Source organism: Vitis vinifera, chromosome 12 (assembly GCF_030704535.1).
Source record: "Vitis vinifera cultivar Pinot Noir 40024 chromosome 12, ASM3070453v1".
NCBI lineage: Eukaryota > Viridiplantae > Streptophyta > Magnoliopsida > Vitales > Vitaceae > Vitis > Vitis vinifera.
In genome coordinates, this window is record NC_081816.1 from 4,511,622 (window position 1) to 4,531,661 (window position 20,040).

General features: G+C 37.8%; 1 protein-coding gene across 4 annotated transcripts in view; it reads right to left on the reverse strand.

Annotated features, from left to right (window-relative positions):
• The window catches only part of TPC1 (two pore channel 1), a 122,420-nt gene that overhangs the window by 30,348 nt on the left and 72,032 nt on the right, over window positions 1-20,040 (reverse strand). For all 4 annotated transcript variants that reach the window (XM_010658654.3, XM_059740889.1, XM_010658655.3 and 1 more), the window contains 1 exon segment: window positions 12,392-12,449. In XM_010658654.3, coding sequence (XP_010656956.1) covers window positions 12,392-12,449 — 58 coding nt within the window.

Sequence of the window (20,040 nt, forward strand, 5' to 3'; positions counted from 1 at the left end):
GGCGATGCCTCTTCTAAGTTCATTGATGTGTTTCTTGCTCCTTAGCTTTCCACGAATCTTATTTTTGTTGGCCAATTAGTTGATAACAATTGTGCTGTTAATTTTTCTAGTAATGGTTGTGATGTGCAAGACCAGGTAACGGGGGAGCCGATCGCGAAGGGACCTAAAGTGGGGCGCTTGTTTCCACTATTTTTACCTGTTCCAGATTTTTCTCCACTTTCTTCTATTAAGTCTTTTGCTTGTAATAATGTTTCAGATCTTAGTATGGTGTGGCATCGTCGTTTAGGCCATCCCAATACTCAGATCTTATCTCATGTATTGAACTCTAATTTACCTGGTAATAAGGATCGTTCTTCTTTATCTCTTGAGTGTGATTCTTGCAAACTTGGTAAAAGTAACACTCTTTCCTTCCCTTTGCATGCAAGTAGAGCATCTCACTGCTTTGATCTTATCCATAGTGATGTTTGGGAACCTTCCCTGGTTAGTTCACATGAGAAATTTAAATATTATGTCACTTTCATTGATGATCATAGCAGATTTACTTGGGTCTACTTTCTTCGCTCTAAATATGAGGTCTTTCGTACTTTCACTGAGTTTTTAGCGTATGTTGACAATCAATTTTCTACTTCTATTAAGACATTACGCACAGATTCCGGTGGTGAGTATTTGTCTACTGAGTTTCAAGCATTCTTGGCTTCTAAGGGTATTATTCATCAATGTTCATGTCCCTCTACTCCTCAACAAAATGGAGTCGCCGAACGCAAAAATCGTCATCTCCTAGATGTGGTACATACTCCCTTGTTAGAATCTTCTGTTCCATCCATGTTTTGGGTAGAGGCTCTGAAAATTGCTACTCACTTGATTAATCGTTTACCTTCTCAAGTCCTACATATGGAGTCTCCTTATTTCTGCTTATTTGCTAAGCAACCTAGTTATGATCACCTTCGTATTTTTGGTTGTGTATGCTTTGTTCATTTACCTCCTCATGAGCGACATAAATTATCTGCTCAATCTGTTCGATGTGCTTTCTTGGGATATATAATGTGTCAAAAGGGATTTGTTTGCTATGATCCTACATTACATCGTACACGTATTTCTAGGAATGTTATTTTCTTTGAAAATCAACATTTTTTTCCTGTATCATTTTCTACTGTGTCATCCTCTTCTACTGTGGTCCTCCCCTCTTTTGAGCAGCAGTTCTCAGATCTTCATCCAGTCAGTTCTCGCTTTCAACCAGGTATTGTGTATACGAGACACTCCCGCCCACAGTCTCTTTCGGTGGCTCACCCGATATCTGATCTTACCACGCTCCAGATTCAGTCAGTTCCAGCACCTCCAACACCTTTAGTATGTCGCTCTCCTCGAGTGTCTATACCTCCGAATAGGTATGGATTTCCCTCTTCCATTTCTGGCAATTCTATTTCAGCCCTTACTGCTGCATTGTCCAATTTTGATATTCCCATATGCTACTCACATATTGCCAAGCATGATTGTTGGCGACAAGCTATGCAGGAAGAAATTGCCGCTCTAGAGGCCAATCACACTTGGGACATTGAGCCTTGTCCTCCCACTATTGTTCCTCTGGGTTGCAAATGGGTTTACTCAGTCAAGGTCCGATCTGATGGAAGTTTAGATCGTTACAAAGCTCGACTTGTTGCACTTGGGAATAATCAGGAATATGGTGTCAATTATGAAGAGACCTTTGCTCCTGTGGCTAAAATGACTATTGTTCGTACGATTCTAGCTCTTGCTGCTTCCAGTGATTGGCCACTACATCAAATGGATGCAAAAAATGCTTTTCTTCATGGGGATCTTAAAGAGTGTATTTATATGAAGCCACCCCCGGGATTGTTTCCCTCTCCGACTTCACGTGTGTAAGCTTCGTTGCTCTCTTTATGGTCTTAAACAGGCTCCGAGGGCCTGGTTTGATAAATTCCGCACCACTTTATTACAATTTTCATTCAGGCAGAGCAAGTATGACACTTCCTTGTTTCTTCGGAAATCATACATGGGTATTGTTGTTCTTTTGGTTTATGTTGATGATATTGTGATCACTGGTTCCGATTTTTCTTTACTTGGTCAGCTCAAAACTCATCTCTCTGAGTCCTTTCATATGAAAGATCTTGTGTCTCTCACATATTTTCTTGGTCTTGAGGTGCATCATAGTCTCTTTGGTATTTCCCCCAATCAACATAAGTATGCGAGTGACTTGGTGGCTACAGTTGGTCTACAAGGGGCTACTTCTGTTGATACTCCCATGGAATTAAATGTTAAGCTTCGCAAAGAGGAGGGCGACTTACTTGCTGATCCCAGTTTATACAGGAAGTTGGTGGGTAGCCTTGTTTATCTCACCATTACTAGACCAGACATTTCTTTTACTATACAGCAAGTCAACCAGTTCCTTTAGACTCCTCGTCATCTTCATTTGGCTGTTGTCCGTAGGATCATACGCTATGTTCAAGGCTCTTCTACTCATGGCTTGTTCTTCTCTGCAGGCAATTCTACTCGCCTTGCTGTTTATAGTGATGTTGATTGGGCTGGTTGTGCGGATACCCGTCGCTCCATCACTGGTTGGTGTGTGTTCTTAGGTGATGCATTGATCTCTTGAAAAAGTAAGAAGCAAGACAGAGCCTTTAAGTCATCTACAGAATCTGAGTACTGGGCGATGTCTCTTGCTTGTTTTGAAATCATTTGGCTTCAAGGTTTGCTTGCGGAGTTAGATTTTTCTGAGACCGATCCTACACCTCTACATGCCGATAATACAAGTGTTATTCAAATCACGGCCAATCCTGCCTATCATGAGCGCACAAAGCATATTGAAGTGGACTATCACTCTATCCGTGAAGCCTTTGAAGCTCGTGTTATCACTCTTCCACATATTTCCACTGACTTACAAATTGTTGATATCTTCACCAAGGCTCTCCCTCGTCATCGACATTGCTTGCTAAGTAGCAAATTGATGCTTGTTGATCAACCTGCATCAATTTGAGGGGGGTTGTCCGCACTTCTTTCCTTATTTTAGCCCACAATTGTTTCCTTATTTCTCCATTTATTATTCTGTACAGTTAGCATACATTATTTGACAGATTATAGTTTACATGTATAGGGCTAGAATCATGCAGGAATTTATTTGCTTTTATTTGCTTTCCATGTATAGCATCCTTGTAAAGTCTATATATAATATACAAAACTCAAGGCCAAGGTATTCGGCCATTCACACAATATTTTGACACTAGGAATATACATAGTAACAAAATAACAGTCAATTATATCCCTGAAATTAAGAAATTATGCAGATTTCTAACACTTCTCCTCAAGTTGGTTCGAAAATGTCTTGCATGCTCAACTTGCTTGCCATAAACTTGCAACTTAGTCTTGCAATACCTTTAGTGAATAGATCTGCCAATTGAAGTTTAGTATGAATGTAAGGTGTAGACAATCCCAATATCAAGCATCTCTTTAATGAAGTGCATATTGATTTCAGTATGTTAGTTCTGTCATATTGAACACGGTTGTGAGCGATACTAATTGCAGCTTTGTTATCGCAGAATAGCTTCATAGGCTCACGAATTCCTAAGGTCATTGCATGGAACTCAACCTCAACACTAGATCTGGAGACTACTGGTTGCTTTTTACTCCTCCAAGATACTAAATTACCTCCAACAAAGGTGCAGTAACCAGTAGTTGACCTTCAGTCAGTCAATGATCCAGCCTAATCCACATCTGTATAGCCTTCAACATGTAAATGATTATTGTTTGAAAACAGGAGTCCTTTCCTTGGGGTAGCTTTTAGATGCCTTAAGATCCTCATCACAACATCCATGTGTTCTTCAAGGGGAGCATGCATGAGTTGGCTTACAACTCCAACAGAATATGCAATGTCTGGCCAAGTATGAGATAGATAAATCAGCCTTTTGATATCTCCATTTATCTACAAGAACATTACCTTCTTGGGTTGCTAACTTCTGGTTTGGATCAGTAGGAGCATCTGTGGGTTTGCATCCTATCATACCCGTTTCATTAAGCAAGTTGAATATATATTTCCTTTGAGAGATGTAGATTCCATTTCATCAACGCAGATGGTAAGTATGGTTAATCTTTTCTCAAGGAACTCTTAACTTTTTCGATAACCAAACTTGAGGAAAGATAAAGAGTAAATTTTCCGAACCATGCCCTTGAAGACTGTTTTAACTCGTACAATGTCTTCTTAAATTTACATACTTTCCTTTTGTTGAATTGATCTTCAAAACCAAGTAGAGGATCCATAAAGACTTCTTCTTCTAAGTTTCCATGTAGAAAAACATTCTTCACATCAAATTGTTGGAGTGGCCAATCATGATTTGCTGCTAGAGATAGTAGGATTCAAATGGAATTCATCTTTTGTCCACCAGAGTGAACATTTTTCCGTAGTTAATCCCAAAAGACTACATATATCCCTTAGCAACTAAACGTGGCTTGTAGCTTTCTATGGTGCCATCTGCCTTGTACTTGATGGTGAACACCCACTTACATCCAACTAAATGTTTCCTTGGAGGCAAATTAGAAATCTCCCAAGTTTGATTTTTGTTTAGTGCCTTCATTTCTTCATTTATGGCTTCTTTTCATCTGGGATCGACAATGGCTTCCCCCAAATACTTCGGGATTGAATCCATAGCCAATTGAGTTGCAAAGGCTTTGTATTTGTTGTTTATTCTGTCATAAGACATAAAATTGGACAAGGGATGTTTGGTACAACCCCTTACACCATTTTGTATTGCTATAAGAATGTCCAAGTCAGTATTAAAAATAAGAGAGGAGTTGGAATGATAAAGGATTGAATTTGAAGGATTAGAGTTGGAAGTTGTACCTTCTTCTAGAGTGGATGATGAGTCGTGCATAGGGAGAACAGTTTCTTATACCAATATAGATTCCCAATGTCTTTTGGAGTAAACAAGCTGTTCAACATCCTTTTCAACATCTTTTCCTCCTTGGATTGTTTGATTCTCCCCCTCTCTTTCATTTTCCCAAGTAGGCATATGTAATGGAATAAAACATGATTGTAGCTGATCTTCATTTTGTGTTTTCTCCCTTTGAAGAGCTGTTTTCTGATAGTATGGTTGGTCTTAAAAAAATCCCATATCCATGGTAACAAATTTCTTCCTAGATAGAGGATGAAAACATTTATATCCTTTTTTTTGTAGGTGAGTATCCTAGCAAAATGCATTTGTTAGCCCTAGGATCAAGTTCAGATCTATCCTTACTAGGAACATGAACATATACACTACAACCACAGACTTTGGGAGAGAGAGAACCAAGACTTGGAATATGGGAGAAATGACTTCTCAAGATTGCTAATGGGGATCAAAGTCGAGAGTTTTGGAGGGCATTTTGTTTATCAAGTAGGCAGCCGTGAGAATGGCATCACCCCAAAAAAGTTTAGGGACATTTCTTGCAAACATCGATGCTCGAGCCACCTCAAGTAAGTGTTGATTTTTTCTTTCTGCCACTCTACTTTTACTTGTGCACAAAATTGTGCTTGAATCATTTTGTAAAACAACTTGAGTATATTTATTATCTCAACTTTTTCTTTCAAGAGATAAATTCCACGTTATCTTGCTACAATCATCCACAAAACTTACAAACCACTTAGCACTAGACAAACAATGAATCCGAGAGGGTCCCCAAACATCAGAGTGAATAATAGAGAAAGGAATATCATTTCTTTTAATTCTCAAAGGATAAGAAACTTGGTGATTCTTTGCTAACTCACACACTTCACATCTAAGTTTGGAAAAATCGAGGTTGCCACGTATCTTTAGATAAAAGAAGCTAGGATGACCTAATCTTTCATGTAGCAGCCAATATTCCTCCATATTTCTTTATGCAATTCCCTTTATTTAATAGGCTTGAAGCTTCTTTGTTTCCTCGAGTTCTAGACAATAAAGTCCACCCTTTTTCTTAGCACTACCAATCATCCTCCCCAAAGATAAGTCCCGAAAAACATAATGATTAGGATAGAAGACGACTGAACAATTATTTGCTTTTGTAAGTTTACTCACTGACAAAAGATTGCAGGTCATATTAGGGACATGTAAAACTGAGCTTAGAGTGATTTTTGGTGAGAACAACACATTTCCTTTTCCTTTTACAGGAAGAGAACAACCATTAGCAACCTGAACCTTTTTCCCAAAACATGTATTGTAGGATACAAAAGAATTAGATTCTTTACCCATATGATCACTAGCTCCAGAATCAAGAATCCAAGGGTTGGAATTAGAAATTGAACAGATTTTATAGGCCTTACCATGTGATCCAGATTGTGCAAAAGCACACGAAGATGAAGACACTTCAGATTTTCCCATGATATTATATAAAAGATCAATCTGTTCTTTTGTGAATGGCATGTTCCCAATAGTTGGAGGATTCATATTAGCCAGTGCATGTTGTATTTGCAGTTGTTCAACACTTTGTTACTTTTGGAGTATCTTCTTCCCTTGTTTCCTCATTGAGGCCTTCCATCAATCTCCAGCATGTTTCTCAGGTGTGCTTTGATCTCTTGCAGAAGTCACACCACTTTGGATCTTTTTCTCTTCCCATAGTTCCTTTTTCAGCCATGGTTCTCAGAAGATGTTTGCACCATGACTCCCAACTTGGATTCCTCAAGACGTACAAGGGAAAAAGCTTGATGTAAAGAAGGGAATTAATCTTTTCCAAAGACACAACTTCTTACCTGATCCAACACAGAGTTTAGACCAGCAAGGAGCTCAAATACACGTTCTTGTTCAAGCAAGTCAGCAAGTTTAGCAGCATCCGCAGCAGATTCCATTTTGACATGCTAATACATGTCAAGTTCCTGCCATAATACTTCTAGGGTACTGTGATATGATGTCACATCAAGATTCCCTTGTTTGGTGGCATGGATCTTAGTTTTCAGCTCATATATTTGGGAACATCTCCTTGCTTTGAGCACTTTTAGGAAACAAGATCCCAAACTTCCTTCCCTTGGAAAGAAATAGGAAAGGCTCTCTAATTTCTAGCTTCATCAAATTCAATAACCAGGATATTACCATGGAGTTCTCAGCCTCTGATGTAGCACACGATCATCATTAGTTTCTATTTTAAGTTCATCATTAGTTTCCTATTTCAGTTATTTCCTTTATTTTTGCATTACAAATATTATTTAAAGGCTTATTGTAATTGTTAGAAGGGGTTCAATATAATTTATTAGAATTATTCCCTAATTTTAAAATCTTGTTGTGATCTTTGTGTTTGTTATTGAGTGTTTTCCGCTTTGTTTTGAAACAAACCTTCCACTACACCAAAATTGGTATTAGAGCAAGGATTTTTACCTCGATTTGATGGCTAACGACGGTTCTAGTGAAAAATGAACCATCAATGACGAATGGTGGTTTGAAAAAATCAACGAATGACTTGACGAGATCAACAAAACTCTTCGCAACCACACGCAAATGGTGGTTGCGTTGACTATCGAAGGGAAACGTGAACCCATGGAACAATGACCAGACCAGCATGGCAACTAGTAGGAGGGCAGCTACGACGATCGATGCCAGCCACAGATCAGGCCAAAAATTGATGATGGAGGCACGATTTGCACAGGTCCAACCACAAATCTTGATTTTTGCGAGCCCTTTCCATTTTGGGTGTATGGACGTCAGAATTGAGGAGCTCCTAGGCAGTGTGACAACGACAATGATGAACTCTAGTGAGGGGTTCCAATCAGCGGCGACGACGAGTTCGAGGATGGTGGTTGCTTTCCATCAGCAACTATAAAGGTTTTTGATGGACAAGATGCGTTCTTTCCATTTTTTTGAGATGGTGATGATTTTCGACTTCCACAATAGAGGAATATTCAACAAAGGTAGCAACAGAGGTTGGATCATTCTTTTAGGGAAAAATATGATTTTCATTTTGATTATCGAGCTAACAATTGGAGTCAAAATTAGCAAGAATTTAGAATGAAGATGGATGTACTGAGTTTAGACGACCGATTACACATTGAAGATTTTCTCGATTGGGTCCATACCGTCAAAATTTTTTTTTGACTATTTGAATATTTCAAAAGAAAATCAAGTAAAGCTCGTGGCGTATATAAGTTAAAAGGCGGAGCTTTTGCATGGTGGGAACAACTTCAATATAATCATTAATAGCAAGGAAAACAACGTGGTTGTACTTGGCCTAAGATGAAACAATTGTTATAAAGAAGATTTGTCCCTCCGAATTATGAGCAATTTTTATACCAACAATATCAAAATTGTTGGCAAGCCAACCGTACTGTGAACGAATACACGGAGGAATTTTATCAGTTAAATGCCCAAGTTAATTTGTCCGAGACAGAGGATTAATTAATTGCTCATTATATTAGAAGCCTAAAGTCAGTTATTCAAGATTGATTGGCTCTACAAAGGGTTTGGACCATGAAAAATGCAGTTAATTTGGCGATGAAAGTAGAAAATCAGATCAATAGGTCCACGACATGCACTCAAAGTAACTTTTGGTGACCAACCCAAGAAGCTTCTTCTGCTCCAAACAACTTTAGGCAACAATGCCCCTTCAACTCAAAATTCGGCATAGAATCAAAGTGGAACTTCAACCCTTGTTCGATCTAATACTCAAGGTCGAAACTAGTAGCAACAACGAGTCAATAATGACCCTTATGCGTGTCTAAACCCTGGAAAATGTTTCTGATGCAACCAACCAAGCCATCTTTCAAATAATTGCCCAAATAGATGATTTGTTAACTTTGCAAAAGAAGGTGGCATTGAAGAAGAACATGTTCTTGAAAAAGACATCTACGAGGGTGCTAGGTTTGTAGAAGGAAATGTGGGAAAAGAAGTGGTGTACATTGTCCAATGACTTTTGCTTGCCTCAAAGAAGCCAGATGACTCTCAATAACATAAAATATTCTAGACTTGATGCACTACTCATAATAAAGGATGCAACGTGATTATTGACAGTGGCAGTAGCGAGAATGTTGTTTCCAAGGCTTTGGTGAAAGCACTAAATTTGAAGATTGAGAGAGAGATCTGTTTTTAGGGCCTAAAATTTCAAGTGCTAGAGGTTTGCAAAGTTCCTTTATTAATCGGGAAATATTACAAAGATGAGATCGTATGTGATGTGATGGGTATGGATGTTTATCATATTTTATTGGGCAAGGTGTGGCACTATGATGTTGATGCCACTTACAAGGGTGAAGATAATACTTTCGTCTTTTGGTGAGTTGATAAGAAGATCATTTTGATGTCACAATCTCAATTGTTAGAAAGCAATTCGGTTACTAAGGAAGGTAAGTTGTTATTCACCAACATAGTGGGTCTAGATTTCTTTAAGCAAGTCAAGGAGCCAAATTTTGTAGTAGCATTAGTGGTTAAGGGCTAATTTGAAGCAACTATTAATATTCCCACTAGGGTTCAAGAGCGACAACTTAACGAGTTGCTTGATAAAGGCTTGATTCGTGAGAGCATGAGTCCTTGTGAGGGTCCCAGCTTTACTCACCCTAAAGAAGGACAATAGCTGGTGCATGTGTGTGGACAGTCACGTTATCAACAAAATAACAGTCAAGCATCGCTTTTCTATCCCATGTCTGAATGATATGCTTGACAGGTTAAAAGGTGTTGTGGTGTTTACCAAACTTGATTTATGAAGTGGTTGTCACCAGAATTGTATGCGACTAGGCGATGAGTGGAAGACGACTTTCAAGACTAAAGATGACCTTTATGAATGACTAGTGATGTCATTTGAGCAATCAAGTATGCTAAGCACATTCATGCGGTTAATGAACCAGGTTCTTTGTCAATTTATTAGAAAATTTTTTGTGGTTTATTTTGATGATATTCTCATCTACAGTAAGAATGAGGAGGAACACTTATCACATTTGAAGATTGGTGGTTTATTGGAAGATTGGCGATGATGCTTACAAGATTGATCTTCTAGCTGATATGAACATTTCCAATACTTTGAACGTTGTTGATATCTTCGAATATTCCCCGAGATGAGTTTTCTTTGCCGCCAAAAAAATCGAGGACGAGTTTTCTTCAAGTGGAGGGGATTGATGCAGCACACGACCATCATTAGTTTCTATTTTAAGTTCATAATTAGTTTCCTACATCATTAGTTTCTATTTTAAGTTCATCATTAGTTTCCTATTTCAGTTATTTCCTTTATTTTTGCCTTACAAACATTATTTAAAAGCTTATTGTAATTGTTAGAAGGGGTTCAATATAATTTAGCAGAATTATTCCCCAATTTTCAGATCCTAATGTGATCTTTGTATTTGTTCTTGAGTGTTTTTCATTTCGTTTGGAAACAAACTTTCCACTACACCAACCTCCCATGGCTCATAGTTGAGATCAATGCAGTCAAGCTCTTTTATTGTTCTTCGAAGATATCCCATTTTATGTCTATTCTTCAAGAACTTCTTGACAGACAAAGAGCACTCTAGGAAATTGTAGCCATTGAGTTTTTCTATAGTGATTTGAAGGGTTAGATTATCAAAGATTGGTTGAGCCCTTTTGTGGATTGACAAAATCTATCTGAAGGATTTTGAGAAGAGAGTTTGTCAACCATATTTGCCAAATGCAAATATGGAAGAGTTGAACAAAAGAGGAAAAGAGACGAACATGTCATAGACTTTTTTGCAAAAGATGCAAGAAGGATAGAAAGCCTAGAAACTTGATGGTGCTCTGATACCATATTGGTTAGAACCAATTCTTCTTATTTTTATTGAATAAAAGTCATACAAAAGAAAAATTAGGGTGATATCAAGCTAAGATTTTACAACTTTCTAGATATAACACAATTGTCCTATAAAGAAAAATATTTGATTTATCTAACAGCTAAGTCCTTAGAATATACATGGTAACAAAACAACAGTCAATTACACCCTTGAAATTAAGGAATTGTGCAGATTTCTAACAGCTAGTCTAATATTAAAATATTTGTGTGCATACCTACACTTTTTCTGAGTCAATAAGTGCATAAGGGAATTATATTCATCGATATTGAAGCTTGTCTTTGCAACTATGCAAATCTTGTTTCCATCTACACACCAAATTTCCATGATAATATTTTATCAAATTTGGTCCCTTTCATGCGTCCCACTAGGTTTATGTTTTTTTGAAGATCAAAATTCACCTTTCACAACAGGATTTTGAACAATGCCTTTGCATCTAGCTGGTGCCATTGAACTCATAATTCTTCAAGTGAAAGAATTTGTCATTGTTTTTTTACTGTTGCCAATTTCTAGCAAAGCTAGCACTGTTCAGTTAGTGTTTGAGTCAAATCCAATCCTAGGGACTTTATCTTGTGAAAGAAGTCAAGTCTGGAAGATTTGGATTAAAAAAGCTAAAAAAAGTGGTGGGTAAGTATATGAGAGTTTCTTAGGTGTTTGTACTGCATTAGAATTGCATATAAGTTGTTTTACTTGTATTGGAATTTAAAACTGTTTTTAATATAAAATTCTTTTCTTTTCTAACTTAAAATTATATCTTGAAGTCCCCCCCCCCAAAAAAAAAAAGAAAGGAAAAAGAAATCCACTTTATCATCTTGACTCAAATTATATCTTTAAGTGTTTTTTAAAAACTGAGAAATTCTATTTCCTACTTTGAATAAAAAAATTTAGTTGTTGCTTTAACACCAAATTTTTCTCTCAAGAAATCCAAAGGTTTGTCTTTTATATTTTAGGAAACAATTACCCATACTTCCATACTTTTGGCACAACGTGCAATTCCCTTTTGTGAAGACAGGTGTCTCTTAAGGGAGTTCAAGAGAGAGCCATCAGAGCACTTCTTTGGAAGCATTTGAGAAGAAGATCCACTAAGGCGTCAAAGAACGTTTTAAGGTTCAAAATAGAGGTGAGAAGGATCCTGGGGGTTGCATTTAGGCTTGTTATCCTAGTAAGACTTTGTAATTTGGTCTTATTTTAGTGGATTCTTTGTCATGGCCAGCTTGGCTTGTGTTTTTTTAACCTGGATGGGTATTTTGATACTATGTAGAGTTTTTCATGTATATTCAGTTTTTCTTATGTGATTGAGAATTTATTTCAGCATCTTTATTCATCACTACATATTCTAAATATTTTTAATTGGGTAACCCCCCCCTCCCCCACCTCTTGCTCTAGACTTAGCATTACAAACATGTCTTTAAAAATTCTTGATGCCTAAAGAAAACAATATGTTGATTACATTTTTCTAGGATCTCCCAATGTGAAAATGAACTTTCTTAACATGTAATCACCAACAGGAAGGACATCCACTCCTGGAACATGTGGGTCAAAAGAAGTTTCATCTCACAAAACAAGTAACATAAAGCATAAACATATACAAATTTATAAATGAAGGAAATAAATAAATGGAAGGTTTAATACATTAAAAATAAGAGTTTTTGAAATCCTTACCAAGGACAAACTCTACCTTCTGCCAAACCTTCTGAGCAGAATTGTTCTCTATATCAAGCTGCATCCCCATTTAATATTAAAAATTAGCATGTTTCATATTAAATTTACAAGAACCAAGCCACCTACAACTCTGCATAATTCATGAGTCACTAAGCAGGCCATTCAATCATGTAAAACAAAAAGTAAAAACAGCTCAGGACAAAAGGTTCAAATATAGTAATGTTTTTACATTCACAAGCACATGCAAATAAGATAAGCAATCCCTGAAGTGATTCACAGCTAACCAGAAAAACCTTTAAGCTGGCTGCATTCATCAGTGTATTACAGAAGTAAATTTATAAAACATGGAGCAAAAATATGTGCAATCACTAGTTCAGTAGACTAAAAATTTAAGCACATATTGTGATGTAGATTAACACTAAAATAAATTTCTACAATGAAAGTGGTGGGCTACAGATTCACATTTCAGGATTTATGGGGAGAAAAGTTTGTTTAGTCTTTTTCTTAGTAGGCAAAATAATAAATTTTGTTTTGTCTTCTGAAGACTATATATATGCTTTGTCTTATCTTCTTAGTGAATAACATAAAAAGATTTTCTCAAATAACATGGTATTGAAGCATCACAAAACCCTGGCTGCATTTTCTTCTGCTACAACACAGCTCGGTATTGCACCAATGCCACTCAATACTGTGCTACAATATCTATCCCTTGAAGCTCCTGATCCAAGTGCTAAGTCACTCATGTCTGTGTGAGGTACTCTTCTTACATTTATAGTACAACAACCCTTTTCTATGATTACTAGTGTGTGAGAAGTGTTCTAAGATTTATCCATGGTCATGCTGTGTAATACAAATATAGTGCAAGTTTAATCATAGAGATGTGCTCTCAGATATATCAATGGTCATGCCGATTCGAGTGTCAAGTCTCACCTCCTGTCTATGTGATGTAAGTATCCTTCTCACATCTGTAGTACTACAAACCTTCTCTATTATTTCTGGTGTATGAGACATGTTCACAGATAGATTAATGGTCATGCCGTGTTATGCTAGTATGTTCATGTTAGTGTTGAAGTTGACTAACATCCCTTTGCTTCAGAAATAATTGCAGTGGTCCCTATTTTCTCCCTTCAATAGTTAAAATTATGGCATTTAGTAGTGATTACAAATTTGGAGATACTGCTAGTATCCAGATTTATTCAGTGAAACTAAAGTAACCTAATTATTTATTGTGAGTTAAAGCCATGAAGGTATATATCAGGGCAGGATAAAGAAGAAACTAAAACATTTTTTCAAAGATCCTCATCTGGAAATCCAAGAACTTTGATAAGTGGCAATAGAATAACTTTATGACAATAACATGGCTGTGGAATAATATGGAGCCCTATGTTAGTGCTAATTTCCTGTTTTAAGAATTTTCAAGGGAGATATGGGGTGCAATTAGAGAGGCATACTTCCAAAATAAAAATAAAAAAAATTTTAGAATCTAGCAATTATATTAGGATCTCTTTTCTTTTCTCTCTGTTGTTTTTGTTTTTTTTTGGGAGGGGGGGACCTTGTGAGCATTGTGCATCCCTTCCCCTTTGGGAGGAATTAAATGTATATCAACCATTGTTCCATTGTTTGCTGATATTAAGATTAAAAAGAAGGCAGAGAGAGTTCTAGGCTGCCAAATTTCTCTCTAGCCTTAATATATTGAGGTCAAACATGGTATATTGGCTAGAAAGGGCTAACCATCTCTTAATAACATCTATGCTTGACTTCATCATATTGATTTATAGTTCTCTTCATCTGGAAATGGTATTAAGGATACTTCAACCCTTGCATCTATAGGACAAGGCAAGGTGGTCCTCCTATTCAATGTTGAGGTCTCAGTGTAGAGGGAGTGGAGATAACATTAAAAGCAATGGGAAATGCACACATTATGGCTGGACTATTTAGATGTTTGATAAGTGTTGGGACAATTTTGGCCATTTTGCAATGGTTAATCAGGTTGTCCCCTATTTTGATGATAGAGTTGATGTTCCTACCCTCTATTGGTGGGAATTGGGACTGTATTGCCTTGTCTTTGTGAGACCACAACAAAATAGTGCAGCAGTCTTTAGAGATTTCTTCTCAATCCAAATGTTTTTTTTTTTTTTTTTTTGATAAGCAAACAAGAATATACAAAAAATGTCAATCAAAAAAAGAGGGCCACACCCCAAGTACATGGGAGGTATACAAAGGATGCCAAAACAACAAAAAAGAAGTCACCTCATAAATGCACACAATTACACACCCTCTCACTATCTAGCAGTCAAACAATCAATAAACTTTAAGGATATAGAGCCTCTAGATCTACATGTTCCTACTGTTATCTTGACAGATTTAGGTAAACATTCTTTTATTACCACTAGTTAGTCTTCTTTTTGTAGATTATAAAATATAGAGCTTCTTATCTTATGATTAGAAGTTGCTCACAATTTTCTAACTTAAAAAAGATTTCTAATATATCCTCAATCCTTCTTGCTATTGGATCTTCTTCTGTTCTTGGTTTAGGAGATCCCATTCCCTCACCTTCTTTTAAACTCAATTTTGTTTTGTATGTACTCAAATTTGCTATTAACTTATTATATGTTATTCACTCACTAAGCAATTTAATTTTGTTGCTAGTTTTTTCCTTCTTGTTAGAGCATGATATACATTATGGGTCCAAATCCTAACAACTTGAGCTTTTGGGAAAATTGGTTACTCAACATGGCATTAGAACACTAGTTAACTGAAGGTACCGAGTTCAAGTGTGAAATTTTTTATCTATGAAATTATTTGTGATAAAAATGCGAATTTTTGTTTTTTATAGGTCATGTTGTTCTCGCCATCCATGGTAGGTATGAGATTGCATGTGAGAGGGGAAGGAGGGAGGGTATTAGAGCATGATATAAATTGTAGGTTCAAATCTTAATGGCTTAAGCTTTTAGGAAAATCGGTTATTCAACTCTTATTGTGTTTTTCAAAACCTCCACAAAAATAGTAAAATTTGTAGAGGGCTTATGTGAGATGGGCTCTTCTATTTCAAAAGTTAAGTCTTATATGGTGGTTTCATGGTAGAAAGTTATCAAATGATGTTGCTTTTTGTTTCTCTATTTTTTTTTTTTTTTTGATAGGAAACGACAAAGGAATATATTGATAAAAATGAGGTACAATAGAAGGATGAGGAATCCTCCCACCAAAGAAAAACAAGACTACAAGTAATCAAATATAAGAAAATACAAAGAGAGAACAAGCAAACACTCTAGTTACACACCGCTAACCAATCAAGTTGTAACACGTTAAGAGGTATCCCCTTAAAAACCTTAGAACAAAAAGCCCAAAGAGAAGCAAGAAAACGAATAGAATCCCAAAGATACTCTGAATTCCTTGCTTTATCCTAAAAAATCCTTGCATTTCTTTCCCGCCACACCACCCACATTAACGCGATGCACGCGTCTTGCCATAAAACAATCCCTCTCTTAGAAGATCCAAAACCATTAAAATTAGTAGATAACATGTTAGAGATGCTCATTGGGGGAACCCAATCCGTCTTTGCTAATTGAAATAATTTGTGCCACAACCCCATCGTCAAAGAGCAATGGAGGAAAAGGTGATCTACTGTTTCTCCATACTTCATGCACAACTTACATATGTCGGGACTAAGTGCTTTGTGGGGTCTTCTCAATTGTAGCAAGTCATTAGTATTAACCTTCTTGTGAGCCACCAACCAGACAAAGGACTTGACTTTGAAGAGGACTTGAGAATTCTAGACAAACTTGGTAGGGAAAACTGGAGACGACTCAGAATATTGAGATAAGGCCAGAAAGAAAGATTTGACTGTGAAAAATCCTAAAGGAGATAAAGACCAGGATCTCTTATCTGGAACCGAAGGTGATATGTGTAGACGATCAAGAGACCGCATAAGGCCTTCTAAATCTTCTATCTCAGAATCAGAAAGATTTCAACGAAAGTTGAAATTCCAAGAGAAAGGACGGGTATATCTAAGAATTGATGAAATAGAAGCATTTTTATCCGTGACTACGCTAAGTAATCTTGGATATTGGACTCCCAAAGGTTGATCCCCCCACCACAAGTCTTCCCAGAACCGAATTCTATCCCCGTCACCTACCACAAATCGAGTAAACTTGGAAAACTCCTGGAAGACTAGTGCAATGGCCTTCCAAGGACAACGATGTGACCATCTAACTATATTGTTGACATCCCAACCATTGGAGTGTGATCCATAAATGCTTAAAATAACCTGATGCCACAGAGCTGAACCCTCCCTAGGATATCTCCACAACCACTTTCCTAAGAGAGCGACATTCCTTACAGAAATCTTTCCAAAACCCAATCCCCCTCTCGATTTCGGCTTACACACTACATCCCAACTAACCAAATGATCTCTTTTGCCTTCCCCTACACCTGACCATAAAAAATTTCTTTGCAATCTCTCAATTTTTGTTGCCACTGAGGCAGGAATCTTAAACAAGGAGAGAAAGTAACATGGCATATGGGTGAGACAAGATTGAATGAGGGTTATCCTGTCTCCAAAAGATAAATACGCATTTTGCCACCCATCTAATCTCCTTGATATCCTCTCAATCACAGGATCCCAAAAACCACACGCCTTAGGATTCTCTCCCAGAGGAAGACCCAGGTAAAGTATAGGCCACCCAGAAGCCTTGCAGTCAAGCATCTCGGCCAACCTAGAAAGATGATTCTGTTCAAGATTAATGCCATAGATATTGCTTTTGTCAAGATTAACTTTCAACCCGGAAATATGCCCAAACACTAGCAAAACATTCTTGAGGGTCATCATATCCTCTTTTCGAGTACTAGAAAAGAAAATGGTATCATCTGCAAATTGTAAATGGGATACCCTTGTTCTGTTCCTACCCACCCTGAAACCCTCCAAGACGTTTCTCTCCTCAGCTTTCAATAACATCCTACTCAATACATCTGCCACTATAGTGAACAAAAAAGGGGATAAAGGGTCGCCTTGTCTTAAACCTCTAGATGCCTTAACCCACCATTTCGCATTACCGTTCACTAGGACTGCAAAAGAAACCGAGGATAAGCAACCTCTCATCCATTTCCTCCATCTAGGACTAAACCCCTTCATCTCCAACACATGATCCAAAAAATCCCAACTCACGTGGTCATAGGCCTTTTCAAAGTCAATTTTGAATACAACTCCTTCCTCCCCTGATCTTCTTTTCTCATCCACTATCTCATTGGCTATGAGAACTGCATCCAAAATTTGTCTCCCTTGAACGAAGGCTCCTTGAGTAGAATGGATGGTTTCGTGAAGTACCCCTCTTAGACGCCCTGCTAACACTTTGGCTATTATCTTGTAAAGACTAGTGATCAAGCTAATAGGTCTATAGTCTGAGATTCTCTTTGACATGTTTTTTTTGGGTAACAGAACTATAAAGGAAGCGTTGATGCTTTGATTGATAATTCTGCTCCTATGAAATTCTGCAAACACTCTCACTAGATCCTCCTTTATCACTTCCCAACAATCTTGAAACACTACAATGGTAAAGTCATCCAACCCCGGAGCCTTATCCCTATCCAACTGAAAAATGGCCTTAGAAATCTCTTCTTCAGTAAATGGGGATTCCAACCTAGACGCACTCTCACCAGAAATAGGGGACCAATCTAAGCCTTCCACTCTCCAAGGTTTTCCAGAAGGACTCGCGTAGAGCTTTTCGAAATACCTTAATATCTCCTCTTTGATGCTCTCTGAATTATTCAACATTAGGCCACTTTCATTCTCCAACTCCTTGATAAATTTCCTATTTCGCCTGCCATTGGCCACTTTATGAAAAAATTTTGAGTTCCAATCCCCTTATTTTACCCATTTCACCCTAGCTTTTTGTTTCCAATGTATTTCTTCCCTCAAAATCAACTCCTCTAGCTCCCCTTTTCTTAAAGCTCTCTGGACTAAAAGTTCAGGGGATAGGCCCCCTTCTTACTCCAAGGTATCAAAGTTAGCTAAATCCGATAAGATATCTTTTTTCCTTTTACTTAGCTCTCCAAAAGAAGCCTTATTGCACTCTTTCAATTTGGTTTTAACGAACTGAAATTTCCTCATGAACTTGTGCCCTTCCCACCCATTTCCTTGAAACTCTCTCCACCAACTTCCAAAACTCTCCTTAAAACTAGGATGTTGCAACCACATATTCTCAAACCTGAACGACATTGGTCCCCACTTGAACGGATTGGTTTCCAAGACAATCGGCCAATGATCCGATGTCCATCTTGGAAGTTCTCCTTGAAGACTTTGAGGAAATACTTGTTCCCACTCATTTGAGTACAGGAAACGACCTAATCTCTTGCATATTGGATGCTCTTGCATGTTTGACCAAGTAAATGGTGCGCTCCTTAAAGGTGAATCTATCAATTCGCAATCTCTTATGAAATCATCAAAATCCTTCATGCTTGGGGTTAATCTAGAAGCTCCCAATTTTTCTGAACTTCTCCTTATGAGATTAAAATCGCCGCCCACACATCAACGCGGAGAAGAAAACCCAACAATGTCTGAAAGCTCCACCCAAAAATCGTTCCTGAGAGCTGAGTTGTTTGGGCCATAAACTGCAGATAGCCATAATGATTCGCATCCGTCCAGTGCGAACTTGATTGAGACCGAAAAAGAACCTAACACTACCTCCTCCCTACGCAATTTTTTAGAGTCCCAGATGATCAAAATCCCACCCGAAGCCCCACTCGTCGGAAGGGCTGCCCAATCCTTATTTCTGGTTGTCCAAACACTGCCCACGAACCTTCTATCACACTCCGCCTTTTTTGTTTCCTGAATCATCACTACATCCGGCTTTTCTGATCTCAGAAAATCTTTAACCACCCTTCTCTTTTTCTTTGAACCCAAATCCTTAGTATTCCAACTGATTATCTTCATGGAAAAACTCACTGACCCTGATCTCCGAACCAAATCCAACTGGTCTCACAATCCTGTGGAGCATCTGCTCTTCCTCCTGGAATATACCTTGATATCCAGAGTCTTTAAAACCTCACGTACTTTTGCCATTTTCCTAGGGGACAGTCCTTCTATTTGGAACTCGCCCAAAGGAGAGCCCGCAATACCTCCCAAGTTAACTGCAGCCATACTGGATTCATTGATAGGCGATCTTAGATTAGATGAAAGAGGGTTGACACTCTCGAACATCTGGTATGGACAAGCAGGCTGGATCACCTCCATTTCTAAATTAGGGATATCAACAGAAGTTTGACCTTCATAAGCATCATTGACTTTTTTGAACAAAAATTCAGAATTTACTCGGTTTTCCATAGGAACCTGAGGTTGAGAAACTAAATCGGGAAGCATGGGGGTAGAAGGACTCAGAATGGGGACGGAAGGATTCATGAGGGAATAAGTGAAGCCACTAGAAGGGGGCATATATGGCCGGGTAGACTGAAAAAATGATGGCGTTACCTTTAGATTTTCCGCAACCATCGAACCACAATTCCCCAACAAGCTAGGCCCTTTACCTCTGGTTTTTGGTGTAAAAGGCATAACCATGACTGCTGAGACACGAGGATCAGACCCCACTTGGCCCAAAAATCCTTCCATTTCTTCGTCGGATGAAAAATTGTTCAGATCCGCTTCATTTCTCGGCGAC